At 35.3% G+C, this 18,475-nt stretch overlaps 1 protein-coding gene across 2 annotated transcripts in view; it reads left to right on the forward strand.

Annotated features, from left to right (window-relative positions):
* Window positions 1-14,764, forward strand: part of TMEM170B (transmembrane protein 170B) — a 38,266-nt gene extending 23,502 nt beyond the window's left edge. The window contains exons 3-4 of one of the 2 annotated variants that reach the window (XM_036445208.2): window positions 6,970-9,668; window positions 9,878-14,764. In XM_036445208.2, coding sequence (XP_036301101.1) covers window positions 6,970-7,100 — 131 coding nt within the window. In that variant the 3' untranslated portion in view covers window positions 7,101-9,668; window positions 9,878-14,764. Of the gene's footprint in view, window positions 1-6,969; window positions 9,669-9,870 lie in introns of both variants that reach the window. The other variant, XM_045584264.1, reaches the window with a different exon arrangement.
* The last annotated feature ends 3,711 nt before the right edge of the window (window positions 14,765-18,475 follow it).

The following is an 18,475-nucleotide window of genomic DNA, read 5'->3' on the forward strand; positions in this document are numbered from 1 at the left end:
AAAAAGATGCTGGTTGGTTGGATGAATGGATGAATGGATGATGTAGTGAGTGAAAAAGAGCAGAGGAAAGGAAGAAAGAAAGGATGGGCAAGAAAAGAGAAAGAAAGGGAAAAAAGGGGAATTAAGAGGCAATAACTAAAATTTGAACTTGAGGGTGAATCTTAGCTAGAGTGGCAGTGGATTGGAAAAGAAAGAGTTAATGTTAGGACTATGGCAGAGGGAAAACTTCCAATAAATTACTATTTACTTTGGTGGCATGCAAAGAGGCATGAAAGGGATTCCAGTGTTTCTGATGTGTCCTCATGGGAATTATGAAATAGCAATTGAGGAGAGAAGGAAGAGCTTGTTCAGGGGTATTGAATATGTGTGTGTGTGCTTATTGGCATAAATGTTTAAAGAAATATCATTCTACTTTAATTTATCTCAGTGGTATACACCTCAATACATTTATTGCCTACTTTTACTTCAGTCAAGAATATAATAAGCCAATGAATTTAGAAACTGCAATGTTATATGTTAAAATCTTAAAAAATATAAGTCTGAAACAATTTTAAGTAAACAAATGTTAGGAAGAAAACATTTAAATTTATTCTGGCTTATTTTCTGGCCTGCAAACACTTGAATTAAGAAAACTAGTTAATTAATGTGAATATTTAACTAACTTTTCCTAATGTGATTTGTGAGTGTCAGAGCGTTCACAGTTTTATATTCAGTGCAGCAAACAATTCTTGGATACCTGTATTGAACAAGATACTAAATATTCTATATATATAAAAGGCTAAGTGACTGAGCATACATCCATCCGACCGACCAACTGGCCGGTACATATGACATGCACTGGTAGTTTAAAAACAAATGTTGACTTGTGCATGTACAATACATATGAAAGTATTTTATATTTTAATTTTATAATACTATATTATATATACTATTTTGACATGTAATTTCTTTCAGTAATGCAATTATTGCACGAATCTTTCTTCTAATTAATTTCCTTTCAGTATGCAAGAATCCATGTACTGGGCCATTAATTGATACATTTCTCTCATATTTTACTACTTTTAGATTTCATTTCTAGAATAGTGATTTTTTTTTTCATTTTAGTTAGTATAGATAGTTAATACCAATATTGAAAGAAACTAGGTTACTTTTGGCAACATATATGTGTATGTTGCCAAATGATGATATTACATAGTAATGTAATATCATCATTTGGCAACATACACATATATGTCTAATCATAGTGAGGTATGAAGTGATATCTCATTGTTGGTTAATTTGCATTTCTCTGATTATTAAATGAATTAGAACATCTCTTCATTTCAGGTATCTGGCATTCTGGTCATAATTTGCCCCTTGGTCTAAAGTCTACCTTTGTATTTGGTGTTAGATAGGATTCCAGGTGCCTTTTTTTCCTCCCAGAGATGAAGGCAATTTTCATCACACTAGCCACTAAAGTATACATCTCCTCATTGATTTGTAGTATCATTTTTGTGTATATGCCTTCAAGGCACATGGATATGTCTCTGAATCTCTGTTCTGATTTGTTAGTCTTTTATCTGTTCTTGCAGCAAGGCCAGTTTTATATCCCTATGATTTTGTGGTACAGGCAAACCTCATTTTATTATGCTTCACATTATTGTGTTTCACAGATGTTGCATTATTTTACAAACTGAAGGCAAACCCTCCACCAGCAAAAAGGTTATGACCTGCTTTATTGCAATACACTATTGCAGTGGTCTGGAACCAAACCCACAATACCACAATATCTCTGAGGTATGCCTGTATTTCTCAATAACTGATAGGGGTAGGTCCCTCTCCTTTTTTTTTTTTTTTACTTGGGGTTAACATTGCTATTCATGGGTATTGATTCTTTCATGTAAATTTTAAAAAATACTGAGTTCCTAAAAAAATATAACTATGATTTTAATTTCATAATACTATTGTATATTACATATACTATTGAATGTAGAAGTTAATATGAAAAGAATTGGCAGATTAAATTAATCCATCTAAGAACATTAATATATCTTTATTTATTCAGATCAACTTCTATCTTTTGTTAGAGGTTTAAAATGTTTTTCTCCATAGGAAGGTTATATATTTTGATTAAGTTATTTCTTAACCTCATTATGCTGTGGTTATCGTTCATGGTATCTCTTTTGACTATATTGTTTAGTTTTTATTGGTGTAGAGAAATGCTGCGAAGTTTTGTATGTTGAATTTACAAAAGATTACAAAACAAAAACACTGGCTATTTGCAAAGTTAATAAGATAAATAGATTACTAGAAATATAATTAAAAATGAGTAAAAGCAGAAAAGTAAAATATAAAACAAACTTGACAAAATAGCCTAGCTGGTGTGGGTCAGTGGTTGAACTTTGACCCAGGAACCAAGAGGTCAAGGTTCAATTCCCAGCCAAGACACATACCCAGGTTTGGGCTTGATTCCCAGTGGGGGCATGTAGGAGGCAGCCAATCAATAATGTTTCTCTCTCATCAATGTTTCTACCTCTATCTCAGTCCCTTCCTCTCGCTCTAAAATCAGTAAAAACATATTTAAAAAAAAAAAAAAAAAGAACCACAGATTCAATAATACAGATAGGGTAAATAATTATTAAAATAATGTAGTTTTGTAACAGCTGTATATTTCTAAATATAAATATCAAAATTAGCATAAGAAGATAGAGAAAATATGAATTAGACAATAAGTATTTTTAAACCATTGAAATATTAAATACTCCTCTCCCCAAAGAACTCCAGGCTCAAATGGTTTACAGATATCTCCCAAACTTCCAAGAAACAGTAAGTTCCTATTTTATCCAGATTATTGCAAAAACTGGAAAGAATAAAAGCTGGGGGCACAGCTTATTTAACAAGGCTAAAGCAATCTTGCTGCTAAGCAAGGTAAAGACTACACAAGAACAGAAAAGTACAGGCTCATTATCTTATGCATGTTATCCTAGGTATGCAAAGATAGCTCAGTATCAGAAGGAAGTATGACTGTGTGCCAATTAAACATTATTTATGGATGCCTAAAATTTGAATTTTATACAATCTTCATTTATCATGAAATAGTATTCTTTGATTTTTTTTCAACTGTTTATAAGTATAGAAATCATCTTTAGCTTTCATGCTGTACAAATACAGTGGTGGGTCAGATTTGACCTGCAGAGTATAGTTTGCCAAATCCCTGATCTAACTACAACAGTGATAGAATCAACATACTAGTAAAACTAAGTTTGCCTTAACCTTTATATTTGCTTTCTCTTAGGAAATATGAGGAGGAAATTAAATCCCTTTTCTTAGTATACCCCTGCAGGCACGTCGTATTGCTGTATATTGACACCAACTCAGCCATATTGCTTTCTCCACCAGTCTTCACTAGCCCCTTAATACTTTCGGGATCTTCTCTTATTCCCAATTCATCCCTTCTGCCATTGATCATATTGGAAATGCCTAACACATATCATTTATCCCAAACACCCTATCCCACTTCTGTCTTCTTCATTCTCACATAGTTTAGCCTCATATTTCACCAAGAAAATAATTTTCATAATGTTTGCAATTTTTTAGCTGACTATTGTTCAACAAAATATATCTTAAAGTGAATGAAAACTAAAGCACAAATTGGGGGAAATATTTGTGATCATATATAAATATGTAAGATTAATATCCAAACTATATACTTTTAAACCCTATTAATTTCATAAGAAAAAGATGACCCAGTTGCAAAATAGACAAAATATTTGATAAGCATTTTATAGATGTAGAAACTTTAATTGCTAGTAATGTGAAAACAATATCGGACACATCAGGAAAATGCAAATTAATCACAGAGATAACGCTTCTCATCACCAGGTTGACAAAATTTTAAAAAACAGAAGATAAATATATGGATTTGTAACTGGAATATACATATTTTGGCACAACTACTTTGGAAAATAATTTGGCATTTTCTAGAGAAACTAGTGATTACATGTGTGTGCTAGGTGTTACATGAAAGGATGTTCATAGAAGCAGTCGCTGTGCTTTGGGCCATAATTAAGTAAAATAAGAGTGACTTGGACACAAGCATCATGATACTACAACAATGGATTTGATAACTGAGAAGGCCACTTGAATGGCTGATGTCCAGAGAGCACCTGCAGTGGAGAGATGCTAGACAAGGGAGATTTCCACGTCTGGGCAGAACAGCAGGAGATCTCATCACACTGCTCAAATGGGCATATAGTTTAACCTATGAATTGTTTATTTCTGGAATTTTCCATTTAATATTTTCAGGCCATAATTGACCACAACAAAGAAAGAGAAAACATAAAACAATATGTATTTTTTTTACTAGTACATATATATAGTTGTATGTGTATGCAGTAGCTGAAACCATAGCAAGTGAAACTGTAGATAACGGGAACTTATGTATACATGACATATAACTGTTTTCATCATGTGAAACTTAAAACATTATGGATGAGTCAGGGGTCTCTTTTGAGTAGCATTCCTAAACCAGTACTCTTCTCAAATGTAATCCTGTTTTCATGTACATGTGTGCCTACATGCATACACATGCATCTATAATAATAAAAGAGTAATATGCTAATTAAACCAGATGTCCTTTTGGACAAAGCTGGGCCAAAGGGAAGCCCAGGTTCTGGGTGCCTGCTGGAGGCTGGAGGGAAGCCAGTCCAGGCCCTGGGTGCCAGAGGGAAGCCAGTGTTGGCAGCTGGGGAAAGGAAGGCCTACTATTGCATGAATTTCATGCATCAGCCCCCTAGTATGAATATATGTACAAGTAAAGAAAATATATTGTTTTATGTTTTATCTATATTTATTGTATAAATTGTATGTTTTAAGGTTTTTCTTTGTCAATTCATACAGATTTACATTTTTCTTCTGAATAGATTTTTCTGTCAAATAATTAAAATTTGGTTTCCTCAAATAATTTATTTCTGTTCTTATCTACACTAATAAAGAGAAACATGCAAATTGACCATACCTCTGCTATACCCACAAGCCACACCCATCATCCAATCAGGAGCAGCTATGCAAATTAAGCCAACCAAGATGGCTGCAGCCACGGAGTGAGCAGGAGGCATGGGTTTCCCCGGCAATGGAGGAAGCCAAGCTTCCTGCCCACTCTGGTTGGCCCTGGCCTCCGCTCAAAGCTATAAAGTTTCAATTATAGAAGATAAATAAATCCCAACAGAAATGGCTGCAGCCATGGAGCTAGAGAGAGCAGGAGGCTTGTGTTGCCACTGGCAATGGAGGAAGCCAAGCTTTCCTGTCCTGCCCTGGCCTCTGCTCAAGGCTACAAAGTTTCAATTATAGAAGATAAATAAATCGCAGATAATGGGCCTCCACTTGAGGCCCCGGGGGTGGGGGGTGGGGGGGCGTGGCTAGCCTGCAAACCACAACAGGCCCCAAGGGAACCCCCACCCTAATTCAGGACACCCTTCAGGGCAAACCAATTGGCCCCCACCTGTGTACCAGGCCTCTATCCTATCTAATAAAAAAGTAGTATGCAAATTGACTTTCTCTCCAACACACAAGATTACTGCCCCCAAGTGGTCAAAGATGGCTGCCCCAATGTGGACACAAGATGGCCGTCACAAGATGGTCATCAGGGAAGGGCAGTTGGGAGGGATCAGGCTTGCAAGGGAGGGCAGTGTGGGTGATCAGACCAACAGGGGAGGGCAGTGGGGAGGGACTAAGCCTATAAGGGAGGGCAGTTGGGAGCTATCAAGCCTCCAGGGGAAGGCAGTTAGGGGTGACCAGGCTGGCAGAGGAGGGAAGTTGGGGGCGACTGGGCCTGCAGGAAAGGGCAGTTGCGGTGGGGGGAGACCCAGGCCTGCAGGGGAGGGCAGTTGGGGGTGACCAGGCCTGCAGAGTAGGGCAGTTAGGGGCAATCAGGCTGTCAGGGGAGTGGTTAATGGTTGATTAGGCTGGCAGGCAGAAGCAATTAGGGGCAATCAGGAAGGCAGGCAGGTGAACAGTTGGGAGCCAGCAGTCCTGGATTGTGAGAGGGGTCCCAGATTGGAGAGGGTGCAGGCTGGGCTGAGGGACACACCTCCCTGTGCACAAATTCATGCACCGAGCCTCTAGTTTCTATATATTTGACCATTCTAGGATATGTAGTTAGCTTTTTCTAGAAAAATAGTTTTAAGGCCATCTCAATCTATTAGATGGCATTCTATAATTTAAATATTTATTTATGATTTCCAAATGTGCTTTTAAAAATCATCCACTTAGATACATTATTATATATGCTGTGTTAATAAGGGCAAGTGTTGAATCAGATGGATGTGAGGCTTCTTGTAATGGTGATTCTCTCATTCTTGGAAGTGCACATTATCTAAAAATCTTTTCTGAAACGTCAAGTTCATCTTCTATTTTTATTAGATATCACCTAGTTGTCTTCAAATAACCTTAATAAATAATTTTATATGCTGGATTGTAGAACAAAATAGTCAAATATCCTGATATTTTATGATATTTAAGAATTAATTTATTTACTGAAATAAAATGATTTATATTAAAATGGATAATTTAGAAGCTACATTAAATTGTGTAGTTTTTGTATTATTATTTATAATTGTCAGTGTATTGTCATCTATATTTATAAAATGCTGATGAATTATGGCCAGTTCAATGCCCAGATGAGAGATTATGTACAATAATAAGTTATTTATTTTTATGAACATATTTTGTGTCAAGCAACCTGTAGCATAAATATATATTTTGTGTTGAATAGAAAAGCCTGTTTTTAAGTTAAGTGGGTAAATGTGGTATGATAAAGTGTAACTTTTACCAATCACATGGAAATTCCTTCATAGAAAATTTATAAAATGAGAATGATCAATGACTAACTCAGTTTTGATGAAATGAAAAGAGATCTTAAGTTAAAGTCATGCAATGGGTTCTAAATGAATGAATGTGCCCTTTTATTTCTCTCCCTCCTGTCTCATCCAGGTGCAGCAGTAGCAGGCATTTACCGAGTAGCAGGGAAGAACATGGCCCCTTTGGAAGCCCTGGTGTGGGGCGTAGGACAGACTGTATTGACATTGATCATCTCCTTTTCAAGGATCCTCGCCACACTTTGAGGTTTCTGTGGAAATGTCTGATCTTACATAAGGAAACAGATGTACAGATTCTCTGAAAATGGCATTGTTAGCAAGTGGGAATTAAATTATACAGGAATCCTGGAAGGAGCAGGTCCCAGTTTAAGGCCTAGAGCTGTGTGGAAAGATTGCCCTCTGGTGTTCAAGTGATTGCACTACCGCACTGCACCTTACGTGCCTCCATCCCAGGCAAGGCGAATTACACTATGAGAAGCTACAAGAAAAGGCACCTTGTTTAGCTGCCAATCAGGTTAACATTGGTGTTGAATCATTGTTTTTAACAGTGTTGTGTTTAAGTTACAGGGACATTTTGAAGAATTGATATATGTGCCAAACTCTTCTTTTTTTATAAATTGGTCATGTGACAGTTTGCAAGTGTAGATGTAGATGAGACAAGTGCTGTGAACATGTTTGACATGAATTCAGGTCATGTAGTGAGACTTTGTAACTCTAAATCCTGTGTGAGTGCCGAATACTGAATTGTTTACTAGGAGATAAATTATTTTATTTTTAATGTTGAACTTTTCTGGGATTTAGGGCTTTAATATGGTTAGGCATTATTGTTATTTAATTTATGTGGAAAGTAATGTTAATGGAAAACTAGATAAACTCTTTTAAGGACTCAAAGTAGATCTATAGGGTGCATCCTTTTCATGAACATAAATAATACTTTGAATAGTTTCCATCATACATAAATGTTCTATTGATATGAATTAAAAAACTTTATGGGTAACACATTGATTGTAGTTTGTGTCATAAAAATATTATTTGAAAATGTTCTTATAAATTTTGTTAGAAAACAAGTCTGAAGTGCATGTTGCATTCTTTGACCCTCTAAAGAAAGTTTTGCCCTGTGTCTCATGGAGAAAACATCATAACTGCTCCTCAGTGGGGTTCTACGACTTGTTGCCTATGTCTTGATTTTTGACAAAGTGTAAGCAGTCTTTAAGTCTCGAGTATTATCTCTCTTTAAAGAGTGGCCTAAATTAGGCTGTTAAAAAGCCTCATTTGTAGTTAAGTAATAGTAAGTTATCTGGGAAGATTCATAAACTATCTTACTTTGGATAAGTGGTAATGAAATTTCACTAAATAAGAATTGAGGAATTTAGTAAATCTGGCAGTCCATCTCAGTGTATTAAAACAGTACTGAAATACATTTGAGTGATTCATTTAGTTGTTCAGTTCTTGATTTATGCTGTTATTTAAGTTATTAGAATGTGATGGCATTTATTGGAAATGAAAAAGTCCTTAGTATAAAATATTTTAAGAGATTTTGGCAAAATAACTTGCTTTTAAGACTACAGGAAGTAAGGGAAACAGAACCTGCTTGAACTTTTCTCCTACTGACATTTTTAAAAACCAGGTACAATTATAAATGTTCTCACTCAAAGGAGAGCCATTGTAGAGAATGCGAAGTGAAGGGCAGTCCAGGAAAACACTCTGTGCTCTAGCCTCACTGCTTTAGAACCTGGCTGAGAAATGAGTAGGTTTCCATTAAGTCCCATTCAAATATAAGGCCTTTGCTTAAACACGCCACTTTTCCTTCACCAAAAACAAACAAACAAAAAAAACATATTGAGGAGTTGGTGGGAGAGGGGGAGCTACTTTTACCTGTAGGAAAGCCAATTTGGGAATTTTCTAATTCTGTGGCTTGGAAATTTTTAAAAAAACAACAATTAGCATTTATGCACTTAGAGATCTTTGAAGTGAATCTTAAAATTGATTTAAATATGTATAACCCTGAAATTAATTTCATTGTTCTTTATATTTTTGATGTTTTCCAAATTAAATTTAGGCATAAGTTTTCCTAATCAATTTGATTTCTCCTTTTCTGTTAGTTTTGAATTAATTGTTCTTCCTTTAGTTTGGCTATTCTGTCAATAATTTAAAGTGTTTGTATTCTTTAAGATGAATTACCAATAACATATTGAAGATGTGCAAAATGAAAATTTTTAACATATAGTTATGTTGTGATTTAAGAAAGTTACCATGGTGAGATAATATGGAGCATATGGTTCAGAATCAAAAATTAACCTGAAAATAACTTGGTACATAAATATGTAACTGTGTGGACCAAAGAGATTTAAAATCCCATTTTTACTCTTAGAATGGAAGTATAATTTGATTATTAATAATTAGTTTGTAGAGTGTCCTAATCTCATTATGAAGTTGCTTTATGATGTGTGTGTTTGTGTGTGTGTGTGTTTGTATGTGTGTTTGTACTCTTAACTTGTAGGGGGATTTTTATTTTGTTTTGTTTTTTGCTGTTTTCAACTCTTTTCATTGGGATTTGTGCAACTGTCACTCTTTTGATGTTTTGAAATATAGTTGAATGGTATGCATTGATGAAATTGTCTTAATAGATATTTCTGTGTTGAGATTTTTTAAAAGTGGTTTTCCTACAGATACAAAAAACATGTAATGATATATATCCACGTACACCTCTGTATTATTATATATGTCCACACAAAGCTGCCAAGCTGCCATGTATGAACACAGTCTAGTTGGAAAGCTTCTGTTCCAGGAACATATCCATGCTCTAGTGTAGGGGTGTCGAACTCAATCAGAGAAGGGGCCAAAATCTAAAATCCAGCCTAAATCGCGGGCCGAATGGTTTACTGAACAGTCATAAACTGTAATTGTGATGGAAACGCAGCGGAGTGCAGTGATGACAGCGCGGTGCGGGCCACAATGCAAGGCCTGGCGGGACGGATTTGGCCTGCGGGCCTTGTGTTTGACACATGTGCTCTAGTGGATAGTTTGTTCAGTTGAATGATCTTTTAAATGGGTTTGAGGATGTTTGAGATTTTTTAATTTGGGGAGATTTTTCTTGGTTTAATAGTGCTGGAGACCCTTGTTTTTGATATGATAAAAGTTCTTACTATTGTATCTGCGTTACACCTCCTTAAAATGTGTATGTGATTTAGCAATAAGCTCTCTTTGATTAAAGTAGGAAGGACAGAGGAAAGCATCTGCAGTTTATACATCTTTATTTTTTTAATGTGTAGTAAAGTATTGCTGATAATGAAATCAGTTCCCCAAAGAAGAGACTCTTATATGCCCAAACTGGTTAACATGCTGGTTAGAAATGCCCATAGGCCAGAGTTCAGTCAGAGGACCTCATCTATACTATAAAAAATGCTGAAAACCTTTAAATGAAGGAGGTGCAAATAATCTGCCCACAGGATGATTCCATGGGTTGTCTAGAATAAGGAAAGTCCTAAATGATGGCTATATTCAGTGCTTGCAGCTTAATTATTCTTACTGTAGACCTCAGTTTTACCAAACAGTGTTACAGTTTGTTACCCAATGTACTAAGTGTTTGCAACATTTAGTATTTCCTCTCCCCTAAAAAGTGTAATGGTTTAATTTTGCTTTAAGTAAGAAATAAAGAAACGAGCTGCCCTGTATTTCATGCATTTGTGATGTAAGCACAGGGGTAATTTAAAATCAAAGAACATTGTTGGAAAAAGTCTTTAGAGAACTTTAATTAAGGTGAGGAGAGTGGGGCTGACATGTTAACATGCCCAAGCAGACACTTACACACCAACTAATTCAATTGTTTAAATATTTTTGATGGACCTACTATGTATGTACAAAGCTGTATGGAGCATTTTCTATCGGAAGTACTAGGATGTCTAAGATAGGATTCCTGCCCTTGAGTTCACCAAAAGCTAAAAGACCAGAACAACATCTTGCTTCCTGATTCTAGTTTAGAGTTCAAGTCTTTTTTCTCAACCCCACCACCCTAAATTCTGATTTTCCCAGTTTATCCACAAAGTGGAGTTTCAGTACCTGAGTTACCATCATTGTGACAGAGTGATGAGAATACTAGACTGTAAACCAGAGACATAAATGTGAACCCAGGACCTGTTGCTTATCAACTTTTTGTTCATGAATGGCAAAGCAGTAAATGTTTGACAGTAAATGATAGTCAGTAGAATTTTTTGAATTAATTTTGCAGTGCTATTTAATAATGTTGTTTCATAAAATACATTTGTTTTCTTTCATTTCCACATTTTGTCCACATGTATTTTTAAAAGGAAAATTAAAATAACCCTTACAATCTTGCTTCCTTTACCTCCTCTTTACCTCTTTATTTTTAAGATCAGCAGATACTTATCTAGGAGCATGTTAGGGGTTGGTGGTGGTAGAATGGCCAGAGCAAGCAGGATTAAATTACACATTGTGTTTACCACTAGTTAAGACAGAAAAAGTTAGGGGTAGCCCATATTTACTCCTTTACCTTATCCTGCTACTTTCCTTGCATTCATTCAATCAGCATTCATTGGATCTCTACTGCACGCAACTTACCGTGTGTTTAAGGGATGAAGTGTCTCCTCTTCTGCTCCATGGGTGTTGGCTTCACAGCGCAGTGCAAGGTCTATAGGGAAACAAAAGAGTGTCTACCAAGTCCTTCCTTCATGGACCAAGGTGCTTCAGCTACTGTTCATTTGCTTTTACTTAAAAAAAAAATAGTGTTATTTTATATTTAAGTCCATTTTACAATTCAAGAAGTAACAAGATGCTAAGGCTATTTTCTTAAACTATTTCACTTTTGCTATTACAATTATTTTCTCTCAGAAAATCTTATCGGAACCTCTTCAAAGAGTTGTTACTTGTTTTAAGATATGAAGAATGTTGAAAGTTATTGAAGAAACCCAAGTAGTCCTAGATTGCAGAGAATTTTGACAATACTTGAGTAACTGGGTAAATTTCTGCTTCTTTTCATAATCAAAGTGAGACTCTCAGTGGTTAAAATTGACTACTATTGAGGTAGTTGATTTTAATTTCCCTAAAGTATCATTCCTTTTTGTAACATCTTAGAGAGAGACTCTCCAGGATAAAAAGGACATTACTTAGTTTAAAATGATGAAAACTTTCAAACATGTGATAGCATTTTGTAGCAGAGGGAAGTTTAAAGATAGGAAGACACATTGGAGGGGTGACACCGGAACAAAGGCATATCATGACTACTCAACATTCTGTGAACAATTCCCCGTGTTAAGAATGTAAACTACACTGTATGCATATGTGTCCTGCTCCAGAATGTAGGGTTTCTTTACCTGTGAGACAACTTCCACAAAGCGTTGGAATCATTATTACTTGTGTGTGTGTGTGGTGCTGGTAGGTTTGCCCTTCTAACTTAAGGATCTCTGTTCTGTGTAGGAATACAGTGCTTTTGAGGTTGCTGAATAAATTATCTAAAAATGTTAAAAAATGTATCTGAATTTGTTTTAGAGGAAGTAGTGCTTAATATATAAAGTATTTTCAGTAAATATGCAGATATACCAGTTAGTACTTTATTAAATTAGTGGGAACACCCAAATTTCTGAGTGAACTGAACTGTGAACTGTAACCACCTCTTCCCCTGTGTTTAGAGGGCTCATCTTCACATTCTTTACATTCATTTCACAAATGTTGAAGCTGTTTATCATAATCCTTTCTTGATTTGAGAACCAATTTAGCAATTTCTTAAAAATCCCCTCCCTCCACACAGCTGTCATATGTTGTGGTTTAAACACATGTACAGTTTGTTAATAGAATCAGAAGTGCTAGTTTTGAAGAGAATGTGCTAGATACTAAAGAGACAAATAAATACTAAGGATTGGAGTCAAGAGAGCATGAACCTTCAACATATTTTTTTTTTAGATTCTATAGTGCACCCTTATGCATTTTCCTGCAGTAGTAACATGACTGCCCCCTTTTTAGGAATGCAATTAGATATGCAACTAAAACTGGAAAGCAGTGTAACATAAGTAAATATAAAGAGGAGCTAAAATGCATAATTACCATAACAGGAACACCTGTGCTCCAAAATCATTATATATTGGCAAATTCTAAAAAGCATCATTTTTTAGAGCCTTGTATAAATGAATGTTGATAGTATTACTGATGATGAAAAGTTTCCTTTGTTTCTAAATTAGTGTATTTGCACAGCATCACTAAGTATATTTGGGAAGGAACACTAAAGTTTCTCCATAGAAAACAAAATAGAGGCACTTATTTGAATAGTAATAAGAATGATTTACTTTGAATAATGGATTAGTTGATAGTGTAATTGTTGACACTTTCTTAGTATTTGTGATATTGGATGCATTTACGATGGAGGAATTTTTGTATATCCTGGCATTCTACACACACACACACACACACACACACACACACAAGCTCTACACATTTAGTTGAACAATATGAAATCCCACAGTATATTTCATTTTAGTCTTATAACTTGGTAAAATTCATATGATTCTACCATAAAGTATTAACTCTTGACTCTAGTCATTCTGTGATTAGAGAATCAATTTTATCTTGAAGTTAACCAACTAAAATGTATTTATTTGAAGATCAAAAATATTGTTTACCTGATAGGTATTAAAAGACTCTCTTTCAAATTGTGTTAACTCTCACAGACTACTGATGAATCGTTTAGTAAACCACAGTACCATTTTTAAGGCTAAATGATGTCTCAGTGCCTTTTAAGTTAAGATACTTTTTCAAAGTGAATCTAGTGAGGTTCTGGATTGGTACAGCTGTTAATGGGGATTCAGCGTTAAGGACAGTGTAATAGAATCACCTGTGGTTTATTAAAAATCAGTTATTTTGCTATTGACGATGACAGATAATGACTTTCATTACATTTTCATGATGTGGTATTTGTCTCTCTTTTTTAAAAAGTAAGTTTGAAATGGGGAAAAATGTAGTCAAGACAAAAGTGGTATTTTAAAATTTAATTTTCTTGTAAACTAGAGATTCTAGTATAAATAGTGTTAGTTTTATATTGTAGTACTAGGGCAGACATTTTATGTAACCTTTAGAAATATGTTTACCATCAGGGATTTATTTTTGCTATCCAAATACTTAATGTACTGTGAAGCTTAAAGACAGGAGGAATAAATGCTGGAGGGGTAATGCACAAAAACAAAGGCATATCTGATGAAGTACCCTATGTTATGTGAATACAATTTCCCCTTCTGTTAAGACTATAAACTACACTGTATGAATATGTGTACTGCATGTTTACATAATATGGCTTAATTTTGAAGGATTATTTAAAAAAAACTATGTTTATGTATAATACCTAACAGTCTGTAAATATTGTATACTATTGATTTTTAATTTTCTATAAGGAATTTTTTAATTTCCCAATTCATGTACAAATCTCATTGTATATATAGCATAATTTCCTAGAGAACACAAGTTTTGCAGTGAATTTTAATTATTTTAATTGGTAAGCATCAGGTTAGCCTTAGCGATGTTAATTTTTGTTTTAAATTATTTTTACTGCTTATTTTCTTCAAAGGGCAGCAATAAACATATGCAAGTTCTGTTTGATTATAGACAGTTGATCTACAAAGATGAGATCTAGGTTCCAGTTCCTGGCTTTTAAAAACAGATGCACAATTAATATCATCCACTGTTTAATCACAGGACCATTTCTGAGGTCCATGTGTTTCTCCTCTTTGTAACATACAGGGTGATTCTACTGATATTCACAAAACAACTGTTAAAAGTCAATCCAGCACTTAAAGGTCATAACACAGAATTTATTGGATTAAAAATTTGTAATATACAGTATTTTAATAAAGTTTCTGTATTCTATTTCATGCAGTTATATATAAATAAATCTGTCTTTAAAAGCTTTATGGGATGTGTGATTCTTGATAACATCTTTTCAGTTTATTTTCTATAAAATCCAATGTTCTCTCTCACCCTTTTGCCAGTTTTTCTGAGGCAGTTTTACATAGGGCTTTTGGGGGTAGTGCTGAAATGTAATTAAGAAATCTGAAAAACACACTTGGCCTAGTTTATAGTTTTACCTGGGACCAGTCCCAGGCCACATAAGCATCCACTTCTAAGAATTATTGTTTTAAAAAGCATACTATCGCCCTAACCAGTTTGGCTCAATGGATAGAGTGTCAGCCCTCAGACTAAATAAAGGGTCCTGGGTTTGAATCTGGTTCAGGGCACATACCTTGGCTGCAATTTCCCCAGCTCTGGTTGAGGTGTGTGTAGGAGGCAGCCAATCGAGTCTCACATCGATGTTTCCCTCTCCCTTCCACTCTGTCTAAAAATTAATTGGAAAAATATATTCGGGTGAAGATTAACAAAAAATAAAATAATTAGAAAGCATACTATCACTTTTAATAATAAATGACTACCGTTTTTCAAATGCTTAGACACTTACTGTAATCCTTCAGGTTAAGAGTTGTATCCCACTTTACAGGTGAAGAATTTGAGGTTCAGAGAAGATGAAAACTTCTCAAGGTCACATAGGCAATAATGCTTAGCTGACGTTTTCTTACTTGTGTTTTCCCCCACTAAGGTATGTAAGGGATTTCAAAGGAGTATTCTGGGAACTCTTACTGTAATGAGAGGAGAGGGAGTTAAGGGGATTTGAAAATGATCAACTCAAGATTTGTATTGTCAAATTTATGCATAGTTTAAATTTTTGTTAGGTATATTTCTAAGGGATGGTACTAAGTACTCAATGAGGCTTAGCTGTTCTCCTGTCTGAAAAAAGAGAGGGGCTGATTGTAAGCGATACAGCCTTGCTGGAATAAAGACTAGCTTAACTTTTAAAACTGGGCAGGCAAAATGGAAGTGGATGTGCATATATATTGACAGTTTATATAGTTACTAAATTGAGATATATTTCCTTTTTTTCAAGGTAACTTTCAACTATAGAATTATAAAATTATTAAACATATTTTCTTTCTGACTATGAGTCTGAAAAAGTTCTTGAACAAAATATAAATCTTGATATTAAAAAATATTTTTTAAAATTTTGATTCTACCACCTTTGGCTATTGAAGTAATATTTTTATAATTTTTTGTAATAGGTGATCTGAGTATTTTCACATTTACTGAACATCGAAAAAATGCATCTGATTCCAGATTTAGTACCATCTATATAGACAAGGCCAGTATGAAAGGTAATCTAGAAGAAAGATGCTAAGATTTCATACTGAGCTTTCTGATGCAGAATGAGTCCTGGTCATACTTAATGAATATATAATACTTATGTTATCTCTGTTTAACTCAGTTGAACTGATAATTCATAAAATGTTACCTAAAATCCTATATAATAAAAGCTTAATGTGCTAAATGTCCAGTCATCTGGTCATCTGGTCAACCAAAGTGTAATATGCTAATGATATGCTAAGGCCACTCAACCACTTGCTATGACATGCACTGACCACCAGGGGGCAGATGCTCTGACCGGTAGGTTAGCTTGCTGCTGGGGTCCAGCTGATTGGGACTGAGTGAGACAGGCCGGACATTCCCTGGAGCCCTCTCACGCTCCCTCCCCAGCTGGCCCACCTCTCTCATCCATTGTGCACTGGTGGGATTCCTTGGTCAGGCCTGTGCTCTCTTGCAATCTGGGACTGCTCGGGGTATGTCGAAGAGCTGGTTTCTGCCTGATCCCACAGGCCAGGCCAAGGGACCAATGATGCACAAATTCATGCAACAGGTCTCTGGTTAGGATATAAAGAAAAGTAAACAGGACCTCTGGCAATTCTCTGAAGAGTAGAATTTGGGTTCACCTCCAGCTTCCAAAGGAATTTTAACAGAAGACTCCATCCCATTCCACTGTTCCTATTATATCCCCTTAAGTTCCCATTGAATTTTTTATCACACATTTTTCTTTTGCCCAATTTTATGAATATTCAGGTTAGACTGTTTTTTGCAAAATAGAATTGCATCAAGTGATTTTCTTGCAAAGCAAGAGTTTCATCACTAGATGGTGCAATGGTTCTATTTTTATTTTTCCTCTTTTTTTTTTTTTTTTTTTTTCCTCTTGGACACTTACCTAAGAACACATATTAACTTAGTCTGTACTTTTGTCCATTCTTAATTAACATTAACTTTTGATGGGACAACATCAATTGTACTTCATACCCATAGTTGCATTTAATGTTATCTTTTTCCGATAAAAGTACATGAGAAAATTAAGAAAAAAGTCAAAAGTGTCTACAAGTTATCACTAACAAATTTAACTTTCCTCAAAGAATGTTAAAATATGGTATTCAAGGTTTATTTACAAATCAGAAAATTACATTTATTTTGATTTATAATAAAGTTATTTACTAATCTGGATCTTGATTTATGTGTTTTCCTTAAATCTGTCATTTTAACTCTTAATGCATAATGTTTGTGTTTTTAAAAAAAATCTAATTTAATAGTTTATACTTTAGTGATATTTAGTTACATAGTTGGCCAACTGGTTGGGACAAAGGGAATACACCAATATAACACAATCCTTGTATTGTGAGACTTGGTTTTAAGTTCTTGCTCTGCCATTTAAAGTTTGAACTTGGCCAACTTATTTTACGCCCATGATTGTCAGTTTTCCTCATTTGTACAGAGGGATAATATATCCTGGTGTATGCAGTGGGAGCTCAGCAAATCCTCTATTTTATCTGATTGGCCTCTTGTGCCTGTGTGTACATAGAAGGATGGTGTAGTTCTGGATTGCTGTACATTTTGATATGCGTCTAGATAACTCTGTTTCAAAGTCAGCCGGATTCCATTTCCACACAGGTCACAGTGCATTTTCAGAGAGGACAGTTTCAGGTTTAAACTATCCATTGAATTGTATGCTGCGCTGGCCTCAAAGTCTGCGGAGGGGATTTTTTACAAACAGACCTCAGTGGAACAGAGCCTGGCTAGAAAACAGAACAAACTTGCTCAGCTAGCAAATTCCTTGCATTCTCTTACCCTAATATGTACAAAAGGAGGAAGCCAAAGCAGCCAACATAAATTAAATCCCCTGAAAGATGGCCATGACTCCCTGTCAGCGGTGCACAGTCACCAACCAGCTCAGATCCTGTTGCAAGTGGGCTTCTCAACTTTGTTTATTGCTCTGCAGAAAGCCTATGTTTCACACTTAAAGATGTGTTTCTGCTTTTTTCATCTCCAGAGTTTTTGACCTTAAAAGCACACATCTCACTCCACAGGATGGTCTGTGGCAGCCGTGGAGACAAACATGCCCATAGACTCTAGGTCTTAAAGAAATCAGGACTGAGTTTAAGAGATTAGAGACAAGGACCAGATTTTCATACACCTGTCCTGTTCCTTTGCTTATTTTTTGTGGTAATAGGTGTTGGTGGGTGACTTTAAAATACAATAAGACACGTGTTATCTCTGATATGGAAAATAGGAGACCGTAGAGATGGCTGGGAGGTGTAGGGCTGAAGGAACAACAATAATAAGAGACTTCAGATTTGAAAGTCCCGTGTTTGTTCACTGAGTGGGTCTTCTCTTAAATGTAGATTGAAACTTTTAGTTGGATAGTTTCAGTATAGGTCTGTTATGTTTGTATATTCCTGGGCCAGGGCCAGTGTGGCATCAAA

Source organism: Pipistrellus kuhlii, unplaced genomic scaffold (assembly GCF_014108245.1).
Source record: "Pipistrellus kuhlii isolate mPipKuh1 unplaced genomic scaffold, mPipKuh1.p scaffold_m20_p_2, whole genome shotgun sequence".
NCBI classification, from domain to species: Eukaryota; Metazoa; Chordata; class Mammalia; order Chiroptera; family Vespertilionidae; genus Pipistrellus; species Pipistrellus kuhlii.